The sequence below is a fragment of the Phocoena sinus genome, chromosome X, assembly GCF_008692025.1.
Source record: "Phocoena sinus isolate mPhoSin1 chromosome X, mPhoSin1.pri, whole genome shotgun sequence".
NCBI classification, from domain to species: Eukaryota; Metazoa; Chordata; class Mammalia; order Artiodactyla; family Phocoenidae; genus Phocoena; species Phocoena sinus.
This window is the reverse complement of record NC_045784.1, coordinates 13,752,473-13,770,622: the sequence shown is the minus strand read 5'-3', so window position 1 is coordinate 13,770,622 and position 18,150 is coordinate 13,752,473. Positions and strand designations below refer to the sequence as shown.

Here is an 18,150-nt window from a genome sequence, read left to right as displayed (position 1 = left end):
TCACCAGGGAAGTCCCAAGTGAATTATTCTTCATGCTGCTGCACTCAGGCTTATGTTAAGATACTTTAAACTAAGGGTTAGTGAATTCACAATCCATTAAGAGGTACAGTCAACACAGTGACAAAATAAAATGCATCATACAAACATTTTATCATTAATATATTAAAACTGGAGTCTCATTAAAAAGAAATCCAGGAATTCCCTGGCGGTCCAGTGGTTAGGACTCGGTGCTTGTGGGGCCTGAGTTCAATCCCTGGTTGGGGAACTAAGATCCCACAAGCTGTGCAGTGTGGCCAAAAGAAAAAAAAAAAAGAAATCCAACCCAAGACTGTGTTAGAGAAAACATCCCCATCACAGAAGACCCTCATATGGCCCATGACTGCATGGTCAGTACATAATGTGGACATTCTGCGTGGGCAGCACTGTGAATCTCCAGCGCACCAGTACCTACTATGCCCAACCTGGAAGAGCTCTGACAGAGTCCATGTTTCTCTTGGACCAGCTCTCTTCAGTTAGTCAAGAAGTAAACAAAATGAAAGATCCAAGGGCAAACAAAGCTTTCCTGGATTAGGCAAATTTCCTAGGGAACCAGGATGGTTTTGAACTCCTCTGAGATGGAGCAGGACTCACACTGATTAACATATAAAGGAATGTCTCCAAACCACCCCGTTTCCCACAGACTGAGCATAATCAAGGCAAAAGGCTGTTGTTTTGGATCACTCAAACAATTAAGACTGACTGTTGTTATTCGATTTCTTTCTTTTTCTTAAACAGCTTTTTTGTTTGTAAATATGATACACATCCATTTTTCAAAAATTCAGAACACCAAAGAAAAACACAGTCAAAAATCCCAATGCCCACAGACAACCGTAGTAAGATATTTCCTCAAACACCCTCCCGGATGCGTGTCTCTCTGCAAACACGCACGTGTCTGTGTGAATACAACATCTGTTTTTCCTTTCCACTCAAGAGTCGTGAACGTCTTTCCATCTCCAATGTAGCTATGTCTACCCTGAATGAGCCATAATTTACTTAACCAGGCCCACTTCAGTAGTCATTTGGATTGGTTCTAATCTTTCCTTATAGAGAGCCGTGCCAGTAACATCACTTTACACTTTTTATTCCCTTCTAAGGTGATCTTTTCAGACTGAATTCCTGGAAGTGGGGTTCCTAATCCAACAGCACGATTATTTTGACACAGAAGATGGCAGCAGCTTATACTGCTACTAACAGCGCCAGTTTCATCTCATTTTCCTCATATTGGATTTTGACAATATTTTTGGTTTCTGATAATTCCTACATTAATAAGGCAAGAACAATTCTGAGCCTAAATGTATTTTATTTTATTATTATTATTTTTTGGCTGTGCCACACAGCTTGTGGGATCTTAGTTCCCCAACCAGGGATCAAACCCGGGCCCTCGGCAGTGAAAGCGTGGAGTCCTAACCACTGGACCGCCAGGGAATTCCCCCTCAATGGATTTTTTTAGTTATTTTACCTTCCAAAATAAACATTTCGAAGCCTGAAGTTGTCCCAATCATGTTTCACCTGGGTTTCTACACCGGCCTCCTAATGGGCACCTGTCTCCAGTCCCATTTCTCCCCCCACAAGAAACATATTTTACCTATGACTACAATCCTTCAATGACTCCTTGCTGCCTTTAAGATAAAACCTACGGCTTCCCTGGTGGCGCAGTGGTTGAGAGTCCGCCTGCCGATGCAGGGGATGCGGGTTTGTGCCCCGGTCCGGGAAGATCCCACACGCCGCGGAGCGGCAGGGCCCGTGGGCCGTGGCCGCTGGGCCTGCGTGTCCAGAGCCTGTGCTCTGCGGCGGGAGAGGCCACAACAGTGAGAGGCCCGCGTACCGCAAAAAAAATAAAAAAATAAAAATAAAACCTAAACTTATCAGAATGGTATGATAAGGCCCTCATGACCTCTGCCTATCTACTTCTTCACCTGCATCCTACAGTCCAGTCAAACACAAATGCTCGCGATACCCCCTACCTTCATGCCAAACCCGGCCTCACGTCCCCCAAACATCCACACACTCTCCTAAGACTCAACTCAGCTCCAGTGCCGTCACTTCTGGGAAGCTTCCTTGGGACCATCCTTTTCCCGCTCCACAATAAATGAGATGTTCCTCTCGCTGCACGTCCTTAGCGTCCTGTATTACATTCCTCATTCCAGGGAATAATCCTGTATGTGCGTTCATCGAGCCGCTCTCTAGCAAGCCCACGGGCTCCTGCAGGGTGGATCTCATTTATCTCAAGTCCTAGGAGAAGGCTTGGCCTACAGCAGTTACTAAATTCGGTCTGCTGAATTGAGTTCTCACAAGTCTCTAATGACAAATGTACTATCAACTTCTTTTCATGTATTACGTGGCCCTATGTGGCCCTCCAATATAAACAGCTTAAAGGGTTACTCTGCTATACACTCTGAAGTGTCCCAAACTAGTGCCTGGTAAGTTAGAGAATGTCAGGCAACTCCGGCAGAGACTGCTAACCGTCCAGTATCCATTTCTACCTTCCTTTCTTTCAGGATCACAACTCTGAGTTCCAGCTGGGCATGTGGCCACACAGCCAGAGACCGGATTTCCAGGCTCCCTGGAGTACAGGGGTGGCTGTGTGTCTAAGTTGTCAAAGGGGTGTGTGCCTGAGTGATAAGTGCAGTTTGCGGGTCTCGTCCTTCAGGTGGTCTGGTACAGCCACCTCTTTCCCACTTCCCACAGGCTGGAACACAGTCATGCACACCACGTCCTAGGGGCTGCTTGGGAGTAAGACAAAAAGAACTTAGGTCTCTAAGTGACTTCGCTGGGCAAAGCACACCTACTGAGACCACCTACCTCTGGACTGGCTGTGAAGGGGAAGGAGGGAGGGAGGGAGAGAAACTCACAGCTCATTTAACCTACTGTGTTTTTAGATCTATTACAGCAATTGAATCTATTCCTTAACACATTCAGCAGCCACCATAAAGGATGGATTGAAGACTGTTTCGAAGCCTCTGGGTCATGCCGAAATCGCGGAAGCCCTCTTGTAGGCGTGCCTGGGTGCAACGTTTGTTGCATCATTTATTCAGCAGATGACCATTTGGCACCTGCTATGCTCCGGGCTCCACGCCACCTGCTCAGCAGGGCACAGCACAGATGGAGTCCCTGCCTTCACGGCACTTACATTCCAGCTGGGGGCGGTGGAGCGCGGAGAGACACAAGGGTTTAGACTGCCAGGGCTCTGCGCTGCTGTACCTGGGCGTGCAGGGCTGAAAGCGTGCTGACGGAAGGCCTCTAGGAGATGTCATCTGAGCTGAGATCTTGTGGAATGGTGCAGGGTGAGGTTCCAGGAAGAAGGGACAGCAAGTTCAAGGTACTAAAGCAGGACAAAGCTGATCTAGTTGTACATCAGAAAGCAACAGTGGCTGGAGGGTTGGCACTCAGGCCAGTGGGGCACGAGGGAGCAGTGGGCAAAGCCAGGGGCCTTAGAAGCCAGCAGACGGAGTTTAGATCTTAGTCTACAAGAGATGAGACGCCACTAAAAGGGTCTGTGTAGGAGAGTGACACGAAGTGTGTTCACCATAAATGGACCCCTCTGGCTGCTGAGATGCACTTGTACTGGAAAGGGACAAGGATGGGACAACAGTCGGGATGGGATGCCTTGGGCAGAAGACGATAGCACCAGGACCATGGTGACAGCAGTGAAGTGGACTAGAGCTATGCTCTGAACACAGCACTGTCAGGATGGGGGCGGGGGGAGGCAGGACTCAAGAAAGACTCCTTTAGAAAAAATTGGTGGATAACTGGAGTCTTTTATTCTGAGATGTAGAAGATGAGGAGAGGGACAGGTATGGGGGACAGAGGAGTTATGGGGACTTGGTTGGTATCTGACATTTACCCTCAAATGACACCGAGTCTCACTGTCAAAATTTCCTTCTGGGGATAAATAATCGGTGTGTGATGTCAGTGTCAAGTTTGGCTCTAACATGGTAAACAAAATACATGGTGTCCACAATGAACCTGGAATTGGACGCTTAGGCCTTTAAGGATTTACTAATGGGAAGAAGAAAACCTTAAAGTGCCCTGGGGCACTGGAAGGGAGGAAAAGCCCAGCTCTACACTTGTTTGTTTTCTAGACCAAGGTTCCATTTCTGACTTTGGTTAAAAAAAAAAGAAAAAAAAAAAAGAGTGGGTTAAAAATAAAGCTTGAAAACCACTGATATAGTAAAAAGCCTTATTCACTGCGTCCCACGCCAGGTGGGGTGCTGGATGCTGAGGACAGAGACCAAAGTCAGCCTCTGCTGAGAGTTCACAGCCCAGTGGAGACACAGATAAGAACTGAGGGTCAGGGACTTCCCTGTCGGTCCAGTGGTTAAGACTCTGCACTCCCAATGCAGGGGGTGTGGGTTTGATCCCTGGTCAGGGAACTAAGATCCCATATGCCGGACGTCCACGAAAAAAAAAAAAAGTGAGGGTCATATCTGAGAGTCTCAGTCCCCACACCTGTACAGTGGTGGTAAAAGCCCCTACCCACCTCACAGGCATACCACGAGGCTCAAAAGAGATAATGTATGAGAAAGTGTTTCCTGAAACTGTCAGGTGCTACACGATTGTTAGGTGGTATCACTCCGTTCCCTCTGAAGTCCTGAGAGAACATTTTGTGGTGCAGCATATGGAATTTTCTTTCTTTCAATTTCAGTTTCAGACAAATACATATAGTAGTTAAAGAGAAAATTTAGAATACAATCATTTCTTTCAGAACAATTAGAATGCTGTCTAGAAACTTCATGATTGCACATCTCAAAAGACTGTCTTAATAACATAAAAGAATCCTTTTAAGGCTGAAAGAATTATTTTGTGTAATAGGCTAGACTTTTCCAATAAGAGAAAGCTACCTAAGAAAAAAGCAAATTTAAAGTCAGTGGAAAAAAATGATGAAAGTTGATGTGTACATTCCTAACATCTCAAAATATTTTAAAAATTGTATAGAAGAAAAACATTCTGCTAAGGATAAAGCCATGATAGGAAGGAAGTATTTCTATACAGGGTATCACAAGATACTTACAGCTGATAGGGCCAAGATTTGTTGTTGAATTGTTTCTTCATCATTACTATCAACCCATGGTGGTACTGCTGCCTCTACAAGGTTTTTAATGGCAAAGAAGAAAAGAGAAGAACAGGTTACAAGGGTTAAACTGTGATCTGTGGATTGAAAGAATGAGAAAGCTTCCACATAACCGTTTTAGCAATTTACTAATAAGTTCCAAATATGAACACTCATCAGAGCCTTCAGACTTAACGTATGAATCTTAGGCATGTATGCATTTGATTAAAAAATTCCTTAAATTATACAATGGAAACATTGGGCAACGCCTTGACCAGGTGACCAAAATCAACATCACTAACGAGGGAGAGATGGCCATTGTGGGCCTCCAGACGCAATATCCCGAGAAGGACACATCATCTATGTAGTATTCTGGCCAAGAATGAATAATCTGAATCTAATCACGAGGAAATATCAGACAAAGTCCAAATGAGAAATGGTCTAGTTAAAAAAAGGAGGGGGGAGTATTCTTCAAAAACATTAACGTCATAAAAGATGAAGCAAGGCTGTGAAAATGTTCCAGATTATAGGAGGCTAAGAGACATGACAAAAAGTGCAGTAATGTACCCAGGACTGGATGCTGTACTGAGGGGGAAAATGTATAAAGGACATTGCTGGGTCAAGTGACAAAATTAGACTATGAATATTATATCAATGTTAAATTTCCTAAAGCTGGTAACTGTACCACTGGTGATTATGTAAGAGAATATCCCTACTTCTTAGGAAATGCACACTGAATGGAACGGATAAAAAAGACACAGAGTGAGACAGAGAACGTAAATGATAAGGCAAAGGGACTATAACAATCTAGGTGGAGGGTATACAGGTGTTCTCTGTACTACTTTTATTGTAATTTTTCTGTACATGGAAATTACTTCCAAATAAAAAGCCTTTATAAAAAGTTACTGTACTTGATTCATGACACAAGGTGTTGAGGAGGTTGCAAGATAAGGGCTTAGGAATTGAGAAAAGGGTTGTCAGGAGTGAAAGCAAATGAAGAAAGAAAAGGGCAAATTGGACGCAGTAAACAAAAGGGCTGGGATCAAATCCTCCATTAAGTCTTCAGAAGCAAAAAGCTGGGGATGCAAAGACAACTAACACCCAGCCTGCACCATCTGGGGCTCACAAGAAAGAGATGATTACAACCCAGCAGGATTATAATGCCACACAAACAGTAACCACCTGGAGAGGCGAGTCCCATGGAATTGAGTGTGTTTGTGTGTGGTGTGTGTGTGTGCCTGTGTGTGTGTGTGTGTGCGTGTGTGTGTGTGTCTGAGCAGCTCTACTGTCTGAGCCGAGGGCATGGCTAAGGCTGTGGAGCTGGGTGGTCAGCACAGAAGACAGCAAATGCAGAGGGTCCTCATACTTTTGCAGAAATAGTGCCTTTTACTATTCTTCAAAAGTCAAATGGAAGACACATCCTATTGGGTACCAACTGATAGAAAAGTTATCTGCATGCATGGATGGATGGATGGATGGATGGACGGACACATGGACAGGCATCTGGTTCATTCTTTGGCTCATCCTAAACAAGCAAACGGTGGCAATTATAATCCAAATTCTGTTAATTATAAGGTAAAATTAACATATTCTCATACCTTTTAAAAAGTTAGGGTAAAGCCCCTTCAAAACTTTCTTCTTACACTGTTTAACATTCTGGTCTCCATTTTCAGTCTATTCACCTTGGGCAGCCTCTACTCGTGCCACTTACCCTAGAATAATGAGGTCCTCCCAAGGCCCAAGCTACTGGTATGGAGGAGACACCCCCCCATCTCCCTGCTCCTCTAAGATGGTTCTTTTTAGGGTGACCAATAACCTCCTGCTTGTCCAATCCCATGGATATTTCTTAGTTCTTTTCTCCCTAGGCCAGTTTCCTTATCTGGAAAATGGAAATAATAGGAAGTACTTCAGTGAGTTACTGTGACCGTTAAGGGAAGTGATGCACGTGCCTTTCCTCATGGTCACTGTAAATGGAACTCACCTGACCTTGCTGTCCTTGAAATTCTTCCCTCTCTGTGCTTTCATTGCTTCTCTCTCCTAGCTGTTCTCTCTCTCAAGTAAATGGGCACTAGTTTTAACGGCAGATGTGTTTCATCACTTGCTAGCTGAGCAACCTTCAGCAAATTACTTAACCTTGCTGATCCTTCCTTTTATTGAAGGAGATGTTGTATATAAAGTGCCCAGCAGGCTCTCAGAAACTGCCGACTCCTTCCGTTCTTCCCCGTCCCCTCAACACCGGAGATCTCTACTCAGCACTGTTCACGCTGGACACGCTCTTCACTGAGAAGCTCACCTACTCTCATGGTTTTTACGTGACTTGACTAACAACCTGCATCAGCAGACAGAATTCTCCTCCATGCTTCAAACAGTGCTGACCAACGGAACTTTCTGCAGTGATGGAAATGCTCTGTATCTGCACTGTCCAACACGGGAGCCACTAGCCCCACGTAGTGATCAGGCACTTAAAATGTGGCTAGTGCGACTGAGGATGGATTTTCCCGATATGCCACCTTTGTTCCCTTCCTTCACTCTGTACATGTTCCTCTCACCAGATGTCTAATGAGCACCTCAAGCAATTCCATTCCTGGGTATATATCTGAAAACAACAAAACCACTAATTCAAAAAGATACATGCACCCTTATATTCATTGCAGCGCTATTTACAACAGCCAAGACATGGAAGCAACCTAAATGTCCATCAACACATGAATGGATAAAGAAGATGTGGTGTATATATATATATATACTCATATATGTGTGTGCGCGCACACACACACAGGAATACTACTCAGCCATTAACAATGAAATTCAGCATTTGCAACAACATGGATGGACTTGGAGGGCATTATGCTAAGTGAAATAAGTCAGACAGAGAAAGACAAATACTATAGATCACTTATATGTGGAATCTAAAAAATACAACGAACTAGTGAATATAACAAAAAAGAAGCAGACTCACAGATAGAGAGAACAAGTTAGTGGTTACCAGTGGAGGGGGGAGGGGCAATATAGGAGAAAGGGGTAAAAAAAGGGTTATTATGGGATTATACAAAATCAAGTGTGTGAAACTTTTGAAAACTGTAAAACACTAAAGAATTTAAAGAATCTTTCGCTCAATTAAAAAAAAAAGTGAACCTGCCTCCAAATCTTTCACCCCCACTCCTTCCACAGTTCCCATCTCAGAGGCACCAACAAGCTCCTATACCAAGTCTCTGAGCCAGGGTCAACTTTAGTGCTTCCCATGAATCACTAAGTTATGCTAACCTGTACAGTACTTTATTCGTCCCAAAGAGCTACTTCCCACTTCTGAGTACTTAGGAGCAACAATGCCTGATGGGAACTCACCACAGGACTAACTAGTTCTGTTTGAATCTGTGGTACTGCTCAAACAAACTTAAGTATTTTACACTACTTTTGCCAAATTCAAAGACATGAGGCCAGTTTTGTGTCTGCACACCACCAAACAGTAAAAGCAGGCATTTTGAGATCTTGCAACTGCAAACATTTAAATAAGCATTTGTCAGTAAAGAAATGTATTGAGTAAGTTCCCAAACTCCCCGTGACTTTTCACGACCCTCTGTCACTTCCCTGGAAAGCTCTTTTGTTTTTTCTTCTGAACAGAATGGGAAGGGAGCCAACATTTGCTAAGTGCCTATTAGGTGTACATCAGACACTGTGCTGGACCTGTAATAAAATAAGAAATAAAAGCTCACTCTCTCTCTGTCAGAGCCAGCTCCCCAGAAGGGCTACCTCACCCACCATCAGAGCCACCAGGAACTATTTCCTTCCTTCCTTTAAACCCTGAAGGTTTACAGGTTTGTCCCCACTAGAATTTGTGCTACCTGAAAGATGGGGGCGTAACTTAGACATTTTTGTATTCTCAGAGCCTTAGCGGGGTGTCTAGCACATAACCGGTGTTCAATAAAATTTGGCAGGCGAGTAGGTCATGTATAAACCTGTACCATACCTGATTTTTTGGTATGCTGCTCCTCAACAAATTTTTTCTGTTCCTTCTGAAAATCTCCTATAATTGTCTGTTAAAAAATACATACAGTTATATTACTTTTAAAAGCTTATTATTAGATAAGAATTACGTTCAAGACTTGTGAAGTCTATTTGAGATATTTTATTCATTTTCTTCAAACAAAGACACTAAAAAAGTGATACTTCTTCCCTTCCCCAATAAGAGGCGATCTTTGACATTTCCGAGCTCTAAGTTTTCAGCTGCCTTTATGACAGATGATCTTTTCAAATGCAAAAATAAAATGAGTTAAAAACTGAATTTTTGTTTTATTCCATAAAACAATAAAAGACAGGTCAGGGCTTCCCTGGTGGCGCAGTGGTTGAGAGTCCGCCTGCCAATGCAGGGGACACGGGTTCGTGCCCCGGTCCGGGAAGATCCCACATGCCGCGGAGCGGCTGGGCCCGTGAGCCATGGCTGCTGAGCCTGCGCGTCCGGAGCCTGTGCTCCGCAACGGGAGAGGCCACAACAGTGAGAGGCCCGCGTACCGCAAAAAAAAAAAAAAAAAAAAAAAAAAGACAGGTCAAATCTCATTCTAACAAATAGTACACACAACGAAAATATCTAAATAACAAACTATCTAAAGTTTAACTGATGACCTCCTTAGTTCAAATAGTTACCAACATAAATGAAATTCCCTAGGCCTGTACCCCACCACTGCAAACAATGAACAAACTCATCCCTTAGTGTCTTAAAAGGGTTGTTCCTATTGCTCTAGGACTTTTAAAACTTACCCAAATGATACAAAGGCATAAATGTATTCTGAAATGGTTATAGTTGAAAATTAAACTCACAATATGAAAAGCTTAGTATTACCCAAAAGTATCAATGTATTTTAGAATATATTAAAACAAAAACAAAGGTTATTTAAATCAGGTAACTTATAGCTACTTTTTAGACAAAAAAGAGAGAAAAAACCCCAAGAATGTGATACTTATCAGAATATGATACCCTACTTGGGTTAATAAAGTTCGTAAGAAGAAGGGACGATTACATTAGCTGCTAATGAATTTCATAAACTTCTATTTCCAAAAGATATTTAAATGTACCTTATCAATGATGTCATCTATCTTTCCTTCTTCTACAGATTTCTTTATTGTTTGTGCTGTTTCAGCAACTGATTCAGTTATCTTTTTTGTAGCAGCAGTTGCAAAGTTAAATAGATAGTCTGCAAAGAATAAAAAAGAGGCTATGCTCCATTCCAGTACAGTGGTTATTGTATTTGTGATTTCTCCCTTAATAAGTGCTTGTAAGACTCTTAAACCGTAGGGCATGTTCCTTGTTAATGAGGACTTGAAACAATGAGCGAGAAGCACTGACAGTACTCCACTTTCTCAGTGGATAGGCCATCCATACTGGGCCTTTAATTCATTGCTTTCAAAGACTGCTGGCATAGTCCCCAGTTCACCCCAGTAGCTGTTTCAAACTTATCTTGCCCTTCTCCAGTCTCTAGTTCTAACTTATCTCAGCAAGTTATCTCCCCGCCTACTTTACAATAAGATCAAGGCTACTTTTTACTTTCTTTCCTTCCTAGACCCTAAGTATCCCATCTTTATTTTCTCCTTCCCTCTTGATCAAAAAAGAAGGAAAAAAGCCCCTCCTCTCCTAGATTAACTCATCCCATGATAAATCTGGGGGATTTTTTAATAAATAGAAATCTTGGCAAGCCCTAATATAAATCTCTTCACTAATAATAAGCAAATATATAGAAAGAAATTCAAACGGGAACATATGAACTTCACAAGACAAAACGAAAACACAAAATTAACTTTTCTAAAGACCTGAAAAGACATTTGTATCAAGGTTCTTTTTGCACTATGATATGAAGGTGTATTTCTAGACAAACATCATTTCAAAGTCCACATTCTACAGAATCTGGGCTGCAGGAAGCGACCTGAGGCAGGTCGTAGTGGGGGATGCCCCGGGGAACTGGCCTTCAAATCTCATCCCACAGAAAATGCTCCGTAAGTTAGGGCAGACTTGCCTCTGCTACTTGCCCGTGCTGAGGGGGCAGGTGGGCTGACTCACAACACTCAGGCAGGGAGAAGACCCCGCTAAGAACGGCCCAGGGAGCCTGGCACCCCTGATTAAATGGGTGGTGCCACAGAAAATCAGGAGATTCGTACTGCTACCTGGGAGCAGAAGTACTATCTCCTGATCCGAAGGACCATCTCTACCACTTACCACCTCCTTTAGCATTACACAGTCTCCTTTCTCCCACTGCGCCTGAGGGCGTTCATCTGTTCCTGGTATCAACACCCACTGTGACTATCTCAGGAAGCTCCTTGTCTCTGGGCTCATTCCTGCCATCCTCCTCCTCCTATTCTACACTCATAGGACCACAAGAAATTCTCGAGTATCTCCAAGGAGGCCCCAAATATGTTATTCCTTGGTTTGAAACACTTTTATCAGCCCTTCCTTTTCCTGGCTAACTCTACGCATGCTGTGAGCCTCTGCTTACACATCACTTCTCAAGAAATGGTCCCCGGCTCCTTGGCCAGTGGTGTCCCCAAGAGGTGTTCCCTCACCACCTGTGGTGCCAGATCAACAACATCTATGACACTCTATCCATTACCTGGTGAATGTGTCCTCTCAGCTAGACTGAAGACCCATCCTAAGCCCCACTGGGGCAGGGCCCAAGGCTGTCTGATTCACCAGTGTATCCCCAGAGAGTGACCAGTAAGTACTCGCTAAATGCATGAATGGGGAGTGACATAAACGCTGAGCTTTAGGGAGATCCCTGATTTCCCTTTGGTTGTGACTAGCCTATTTACCCAGAGTGGTATGATAAAATGGGTAGACAGCCACACTACTTCCTAAAAATATTCTCTGCAGATAGATAAATCCAAACTTCTAAAAGAGCAAGGTTCCCTGTAAGATTTTCTCAGGAATACCTTTTGAATTAGATTCGTCTTTTTTTCTTGGCCACACCACATGGCTTGTGGGATCTTAGTTCCCCAACCAGGGATCGAACCCAGGCCCCCTGCAGTGGAAGTGCTGAGTCCTAACCACTGGACAGCCAGGGAAGTCCTGAGAAAGCACAGTTCTCGCCCTCAAGGGATGTCCATTTCTCAACAAACAAACCAACGAAAAAGGATTCAAAGACAACAAGAGGAGCTAGATTATTCATTAAACTGAGGCACCCCAGACGGGAGGGATGTCTCCCAAGAGTAATTAGAAATTCTGAAGTCAGAGGAGTGGGTGATGGGAGAGCAGGACAAGAGGTTTTCAGGTAGGATGCTCAAAAAGACCAGAAGTCTGCTATTGTGCAGAAGAGGTCGGCTGACACCAAGTTAAAGACAGTTTTTATGAAGTGGTTAGAAAAACTGAGACACAGATAAGAGTTAACAGGAAGTAACAGGAGTACAATGTCCACTTCAGAGACTTAGGCACAAGGAGAGAGGGTCTGAACTGAAGTGGCAACCAAAGAAAAGCAAGTCTAAGTAAAACGTGAGTAGACGCAGCAACTTTATGGAAGGAGGGGGCAGACCGCTAACCCTTTACCTTCATTTTCATCATGCCACAACCATCCCAGGAAGAGTGGGTATAAGTAGTCCGGTTTACAGATAGGGAAGCCAAGGCACACAGAGGATAAATGATTTGTCCATGAAGGTGGGGCAGACCTGGCTGACTGCCTAGCCAAGAGCCTATCCGCTTCCTCCTACCTAAAGAAACCCCAATTTTGGTGGGCGCTCAGCAAACCTGGGGGTGGTCCTGGCGACCCCTGACACAAACAACAAAGGTCCTTTCTGTTTAAGCCTGTTTGTTGGACTTACTGTAATTTGCAAATGACATCACAATAAAGACAATAAGTAGTATAGGGAATTCAAACACGGGCTACCTGCCTCTAAATGGCAAGCTGGTGCCCCAGTCCCACACTGCCTCACGTCAGATGAGCAAGTGACAAGGGCCTGCAGAACTGAATGGATGGTAAAGGTAAAGGAAAGTGGAAAGGTGCTCAAAAAGTCAGAGAAAGAGTAAATTTATCAGAGTAAATAGAGGAAGGTAGAGTTTAAGGCTTGCTTCTAGAATAGGAAAATAATACAGAGACAGTGGTTTTTAAGGCAGCTTTAGAAAATTAATATTCTTATGAAAAGGCTGGTTAATTTTTCAAAAATACTATATACTTCACACAATTTTAGAATCTTCGTGTTGGAAGGGAATTTAGCACTTACCTTATTCAGCCTCCTATCCAAGTAGCCCCACTTCTAGGGATGGGGAGCACATGAATTCGAAGGGCAGACAATTATTACTGTTATCCATCTCTAATTAGAAAATCCTTTTCACATCCCTTGTCATTTCTACCTCTCAGACTTAGATCTGTCCTCTTAAGTAACATAAAATGACTTCTTTTCTACCAAAAAACGTTTAAAAATGTTGAGCGATGCCCCTAGTTTCTTCTTCTTGAAGCTAAAATCCCCTGTTCTTTTTAGTATTGTTCACAAGCCATGGGACCCAAGCTCTTGACCATCTGCACTGCCCTCCTCATGGTAAACCTGGGTTTCTCATCAGAACCAAACTGGGTATTTTACTTCTATATCAAAGCAGACATATATTTTCCTACATACACAACTAACTTTTGGAGTCCTTAGTTGTAAACTAAGCAAGTGAGGCACCTAGAACTTGAAATGCACTTTTCCTATAGAAAAAGAGGATGGTCTAATTAACACAGTTCTACTGAAAACACTAATAGCATTTTTCAAAGGAGAAGGAAGAGGAGGTGGCCCTTCCTCCATTCCTGGGCACGGACTGGCCTTAGGGGCAGTTTTGAAAAAGCCAAAGCTTATCTTTGGCCACCCTCCCACTTATTTAAGCTGTGCGAATGAGTCAGATACTACACTCTCAGAGCTATGGGTTTGTTTTAGAGAAAGAGTATAGATAAGAGTATAGATAACTGGACTTTAACAAAAACCAACTAACCAATCTGCGCTGAATAAGAAGTTACTCTGGGGTATGAGGCCTTGGGAGGTAGGGAGCTCTTCAGTGACTTTCCTAATAAACTGCCCTCCTTCTGTGATCACAGCAAGTCCTAAGTTCATCAGGAGGGAGAGCCAAGGATAAGGTTTAATTTGGGGTTAGGAAGTGGAATATAGGCCTGGGTGTCCGCCACTCCTAACTGGTGCTTAATTTATAAAGCTGCCTAAATGTAGAAATAGGTCACCGTTGACCGCCTGGAGGGGTGGGATAGGGAGGGTGGGAGGGAGGGAGACGCAAGAGGGAAGAGATATGGGAAAATATGTATATGTATAACTGATTCACTTTGTTATAAAGCAGAAACTAACACACCACTGTAAAGCAATTATACCCCAATAAAGATGTTAAAAAAAAAAAAAAGAAATAGGTCACCGTGAACCAGAAGTATTTATGCTCCAATCTTGAAGGGAGGCACTCAACAAAAGTTTACAGAACAAATGGGGCCCCAGGAAATTCCATGTAGATTTTATTATTATTATTTTAAGAAACACTGTGCTTTCCAAATATTTCTTTTTTTTTAATTAATTTATTTTTATTATTTATTTTTGGCTGCGTTGGGTCTTCGTTGCTGCGTGCTGGCTTTCTCTAGTTGCAGCGAGCGGGGGCTACTCTTCGTTGCGGTCCGCGGGGCTTCTCACTGTGGTGGCTTCTCTTGTTGTGGAGCACGGGCTCTAGGTGCACCGGCTCGTGGGCTCTAGAGTGCAGGTTCAGTAGTTGTGGAGCAGGGGCTTAGTTGCTCCGCAGCATGTGGGATCTTCCTGGACCAGGGCTCGAACCTGTGTCCCCTGAATTGGCAGGTGGATTCTTAACCACTGGACCACCAGGGAAGTCCCTCCATGTATATTTTTAAAAGGCCAAAGAAATGAATCTACTCAGTGGGAATCAGGCACAGAGATGTTTAACTTCACTTTTCAAAACAGAGATGGGTCTTTCTAAAGAATATACCTCTTAGGATCACTATGTAGAAATAAAAAGTATTTAATCATCTCTTGTCTTTTTGAGGGGTTGTGTACAAACTAGGACCTTTACATCTTTTTAAAATCAAATTTCGGAGCCAAAAGAGCTCTAATTTCTTTGGAAACTTTGCATTCACAGTGTGTGTGTGGGTGGGGAAGTACTTCCATCTAACCTTAGCCTACCCAACCTCAAGAGAGTCTGGGGAGGCAGACTTCCCTGGTATTCCAGTGGCTAAGACTCTGCGCTCCCAGTGCAGGGGGCCCGGGTTCGATCCCTGGTCAGGGAACTAGATCCCACGCTGTAACTAATCCCGCATGCCGCAACTAAAGATCCTGCATGCTGCAACTAAGACCCGGTGCAGCCAAATAAATAAATAAATATTTTTTAAAAAGAGAGAGAAAGAGAGTCTGGTGAGGAAAGAAAGGGATGGCAGCGTTAAGCTCCGAAGTAGACATCCATATCGAAAACATTAAAAAAATATTCGGGGGTCTTTATTACGAAATATAAACATGAGATTTCAATAAAGCCCTAAGCTTTAAGAAGCCACTTTTGATACTCCTCTGAAGATAAACGAAAATGATTCTCCATGTTCTATGAAATCAAGGAAACAATCAGACCCAGCTTTTCCTAAGGTGGTCCCACTTTTATTTATCCCAGCTACCTAACATAGCCTCTCTGCTCTAGTCAACTTCATCTCCTTACATCTCTCGAATATTCCAAGCTCGTTTCTCCCCGGTTTTCCACACAGGAAATAGCTGTTCCCTCTAGTGATTTCATTGCATAGCACTTAGTTTTATTTCTCTTGTACACTGTTTGGAGGCTTGGGGCTTAGAATGTGTACTGCCATGATTTGAGATTATGCCTGTTCTCCCTGCCTCTCCACCCCACAGTAAACTTTTTGAACGTTAGAGCCTTTCTTACTCAAGTATGTGTTTCTCCACTCTCAGGCTCCAGCCTGTCCTATGCTCTCGCCTTGTAGTGTCTTGAAGTAAATTCTTTAAAATTGCTTGCCAAATTTAATCTCTCACTTGTAGTGTTGTCTGCTTTAGGGCCACCTTCTTAAAGACGTTTTCTTTGACTATTTAAGCCTGCCAAGATCTCTCCAGGCGCAGAATTACTACCGCATGTGTTTATTCTGCATGCCTATTATTTATACCCTTCTCCTGAACTAGACTGTAAGCTGGGAAAGTGCATGGGCTTTGAAATTAGACAGCCCCAGGTTCAAATTTCACTTCTACCATTTACTATCAGCGTAACTTTGGGCCGCTAACTCTGCGCTCGTTCTCCCAACTCACAGGGGTGTTTAAAGAGATGAATCGTTCACAAAACATCTAGTGCTGAAACTTGCAACACAGACAATAACTGGCAACTACTTTCCCGCCTTAAGGAAAAAGATCCCAATGCACCTAAAAGGACATGAGCCTGCCTGCCATAGGCCTTAATAACTCTTCCTCAATTTACTTGGGACGACACATTCTGACCTAAGGGCAAAAAGGCACTCAAGCTCCTCAACGTCCCCTGTCCTCTGGGCGGGAGGCGGTAGAGATGAAAGTTGGTGAGTTGAACAAAACAGATTCCTCGTCAAACCTAAAGACGTGGAGCCCCACTGCTTTACTGCGGCCCTGCTCCCAACGTTGACACACTCTGCAAAGAGTGACATGTCACTAGGAACTTCAGGCACAGGATTTGACTGCTAGATGAGGCTTCGGCCTTGCCCAGATCCTCACCAACGACAGACACACCTTCCTCTCCCCACCCCACACCCCCGACCATTGGTGGCCCACGCCCAGGGGCGGCAGGAGGTGGAATGTGGGCGCTCTCCGAAACTCTGTGGTCCCGGAGGCCGGGGGAGACTCACTGCCGAGGCCTTTGGCCTGGTGAAGGAGCTCCTGGTCCCCGGCTTCTTGTAGCTCCCCCTCCACGGACTCCGCCACCGCCTCGGAGCGCTGCTCGGGTGGAGCGTCTCCCTTGGGCTGTCCGTCTCCCTGGTACTGCCGGTCACCCGCCTCCGGCTGCTCCAAGCCAAACCAACTGCTCAAACCCCGGAACATCCCGCCCGCGGGGCCGCCACCGCGGTCGGGGTCACCGGAGACCCTAGCGGGTGCCGTCTACTCCCGACTCCACAAGGCGCGTCTCTCAGGGCGATAATCGGAAGTACGACCTCGAAGCAGCCAGTCTATGTGTCGCCCCACCTCCACTGTTACTCAGCCGCAGGCCGCGCTACCGTCACTTCCGGACAAAGGCGCCGCCCTCCCCGCTGACTGTTTATTTCGTAACTCGATTAGGCGTTTGGAAACCGGACAAAGGGCTTTTCCCACGTAGTCCCGCCCCGCTTCCTTTTCTCCTCCCCCGGCTTCGTGGGTTCCTGATCTAGGCCAGTACACCACGTCTTTGTCACTCTAAGCAGCTCGGCTGGTGGTTTAGTCTCACCTTTTCTGGTTCTGCAGGGTTGGCCCCGCGGACATGGATGTCTTTAATCGCCTTGTGAGTCCACATCAAAACTAGCCCAGGCCCTCTGTGTCCACCTACCAATTTACAGGGAATACAGGGGACGGAGGAAACTATTAAAGGACACCACGGGATGCAGGGAGCAGAATCTAGGGGGTGAGAGACCACAGGCTGACGACCTTGTTTCTTCAAATAAATTGCAAGCAAGGGGGGAAGGGGAACCTAAAGATTAAAAACGACCTAAAAAACAACCCATGGCAACTTGCGGATTTTCTTTAGATCCTCAAACAAACACAGTGGAGAACATTTTTTGACGTTCATAAGAATTGGAAATTTGGGGACTGGATAGTTCATGAGATTAAGAAATTGTTAAGTTTAAAAAATTTTAGTTGTGCTAGACAAACAAAATTTACCACCTTAATCTTTTTTTTTTTTTTTTTTTTTTTTTGCGGTACGCTGGCCTCTCACTGCTGTGGCCTCTCCCGTTACGGAGCGCAGGCTCCGGACGCGCAGGCTCAGCGGCCATGGCTCACGGGCCCCGCCGCTCCGCGGCATGTGGGATCCTCCCGGCCCGGGGCACGAACCCGTGTCTTGTGTATCGGCAGGCGGACCCTCAACCACTGCGTCACCAGGGAAGCCCCACCTTAATCATTTTTAAGTG

The 18,150-nt window shown here is 44.5% G+C and overlaps 1 protein-coding gene across 3 annotated transcripts in view; it reads right to left on the bottom strand.

Annotated features, from left to right (window-relative positions):
* The window catches only part of SYAP1 (synapse associated protein 1), a 33,064-nt gene extending 15,817 nt beyond the window's left edge, over positions 1–17,247 (bottom strand). The window contains exons 1-4 of one of the 3 annotated variants that reach the window (XM_032619368.1): positions 16,900–17,247; positions 10,160–10,278; positions 9,057–9,123; positions 5,051–5,124 (exon numbers count right to left, since the gene is read on the bottom strand). In XM_032619368.1, coding sequence (XP_032475259.1) covers positions 5,051–5,124; positions 9,057–9,123; positions 10,160–10,278; positions 16,900–17,092 — 453 coding nt within the window. In that variant the 5' untranslated portion in view covers positions 17,093–17,247. The remainder of the gene's footprint in view (positions 1–5,050; positions 5,125–9,056; positions 9,124–10,159; positions 10,279–16,899) is intronic. The other 2 variants (XM_032619371.1, XM_032619370.1) reach the window with 2 other exon arrangements.
* Positions 17,248–18,150: the final 903 nt, after the last annotated feature.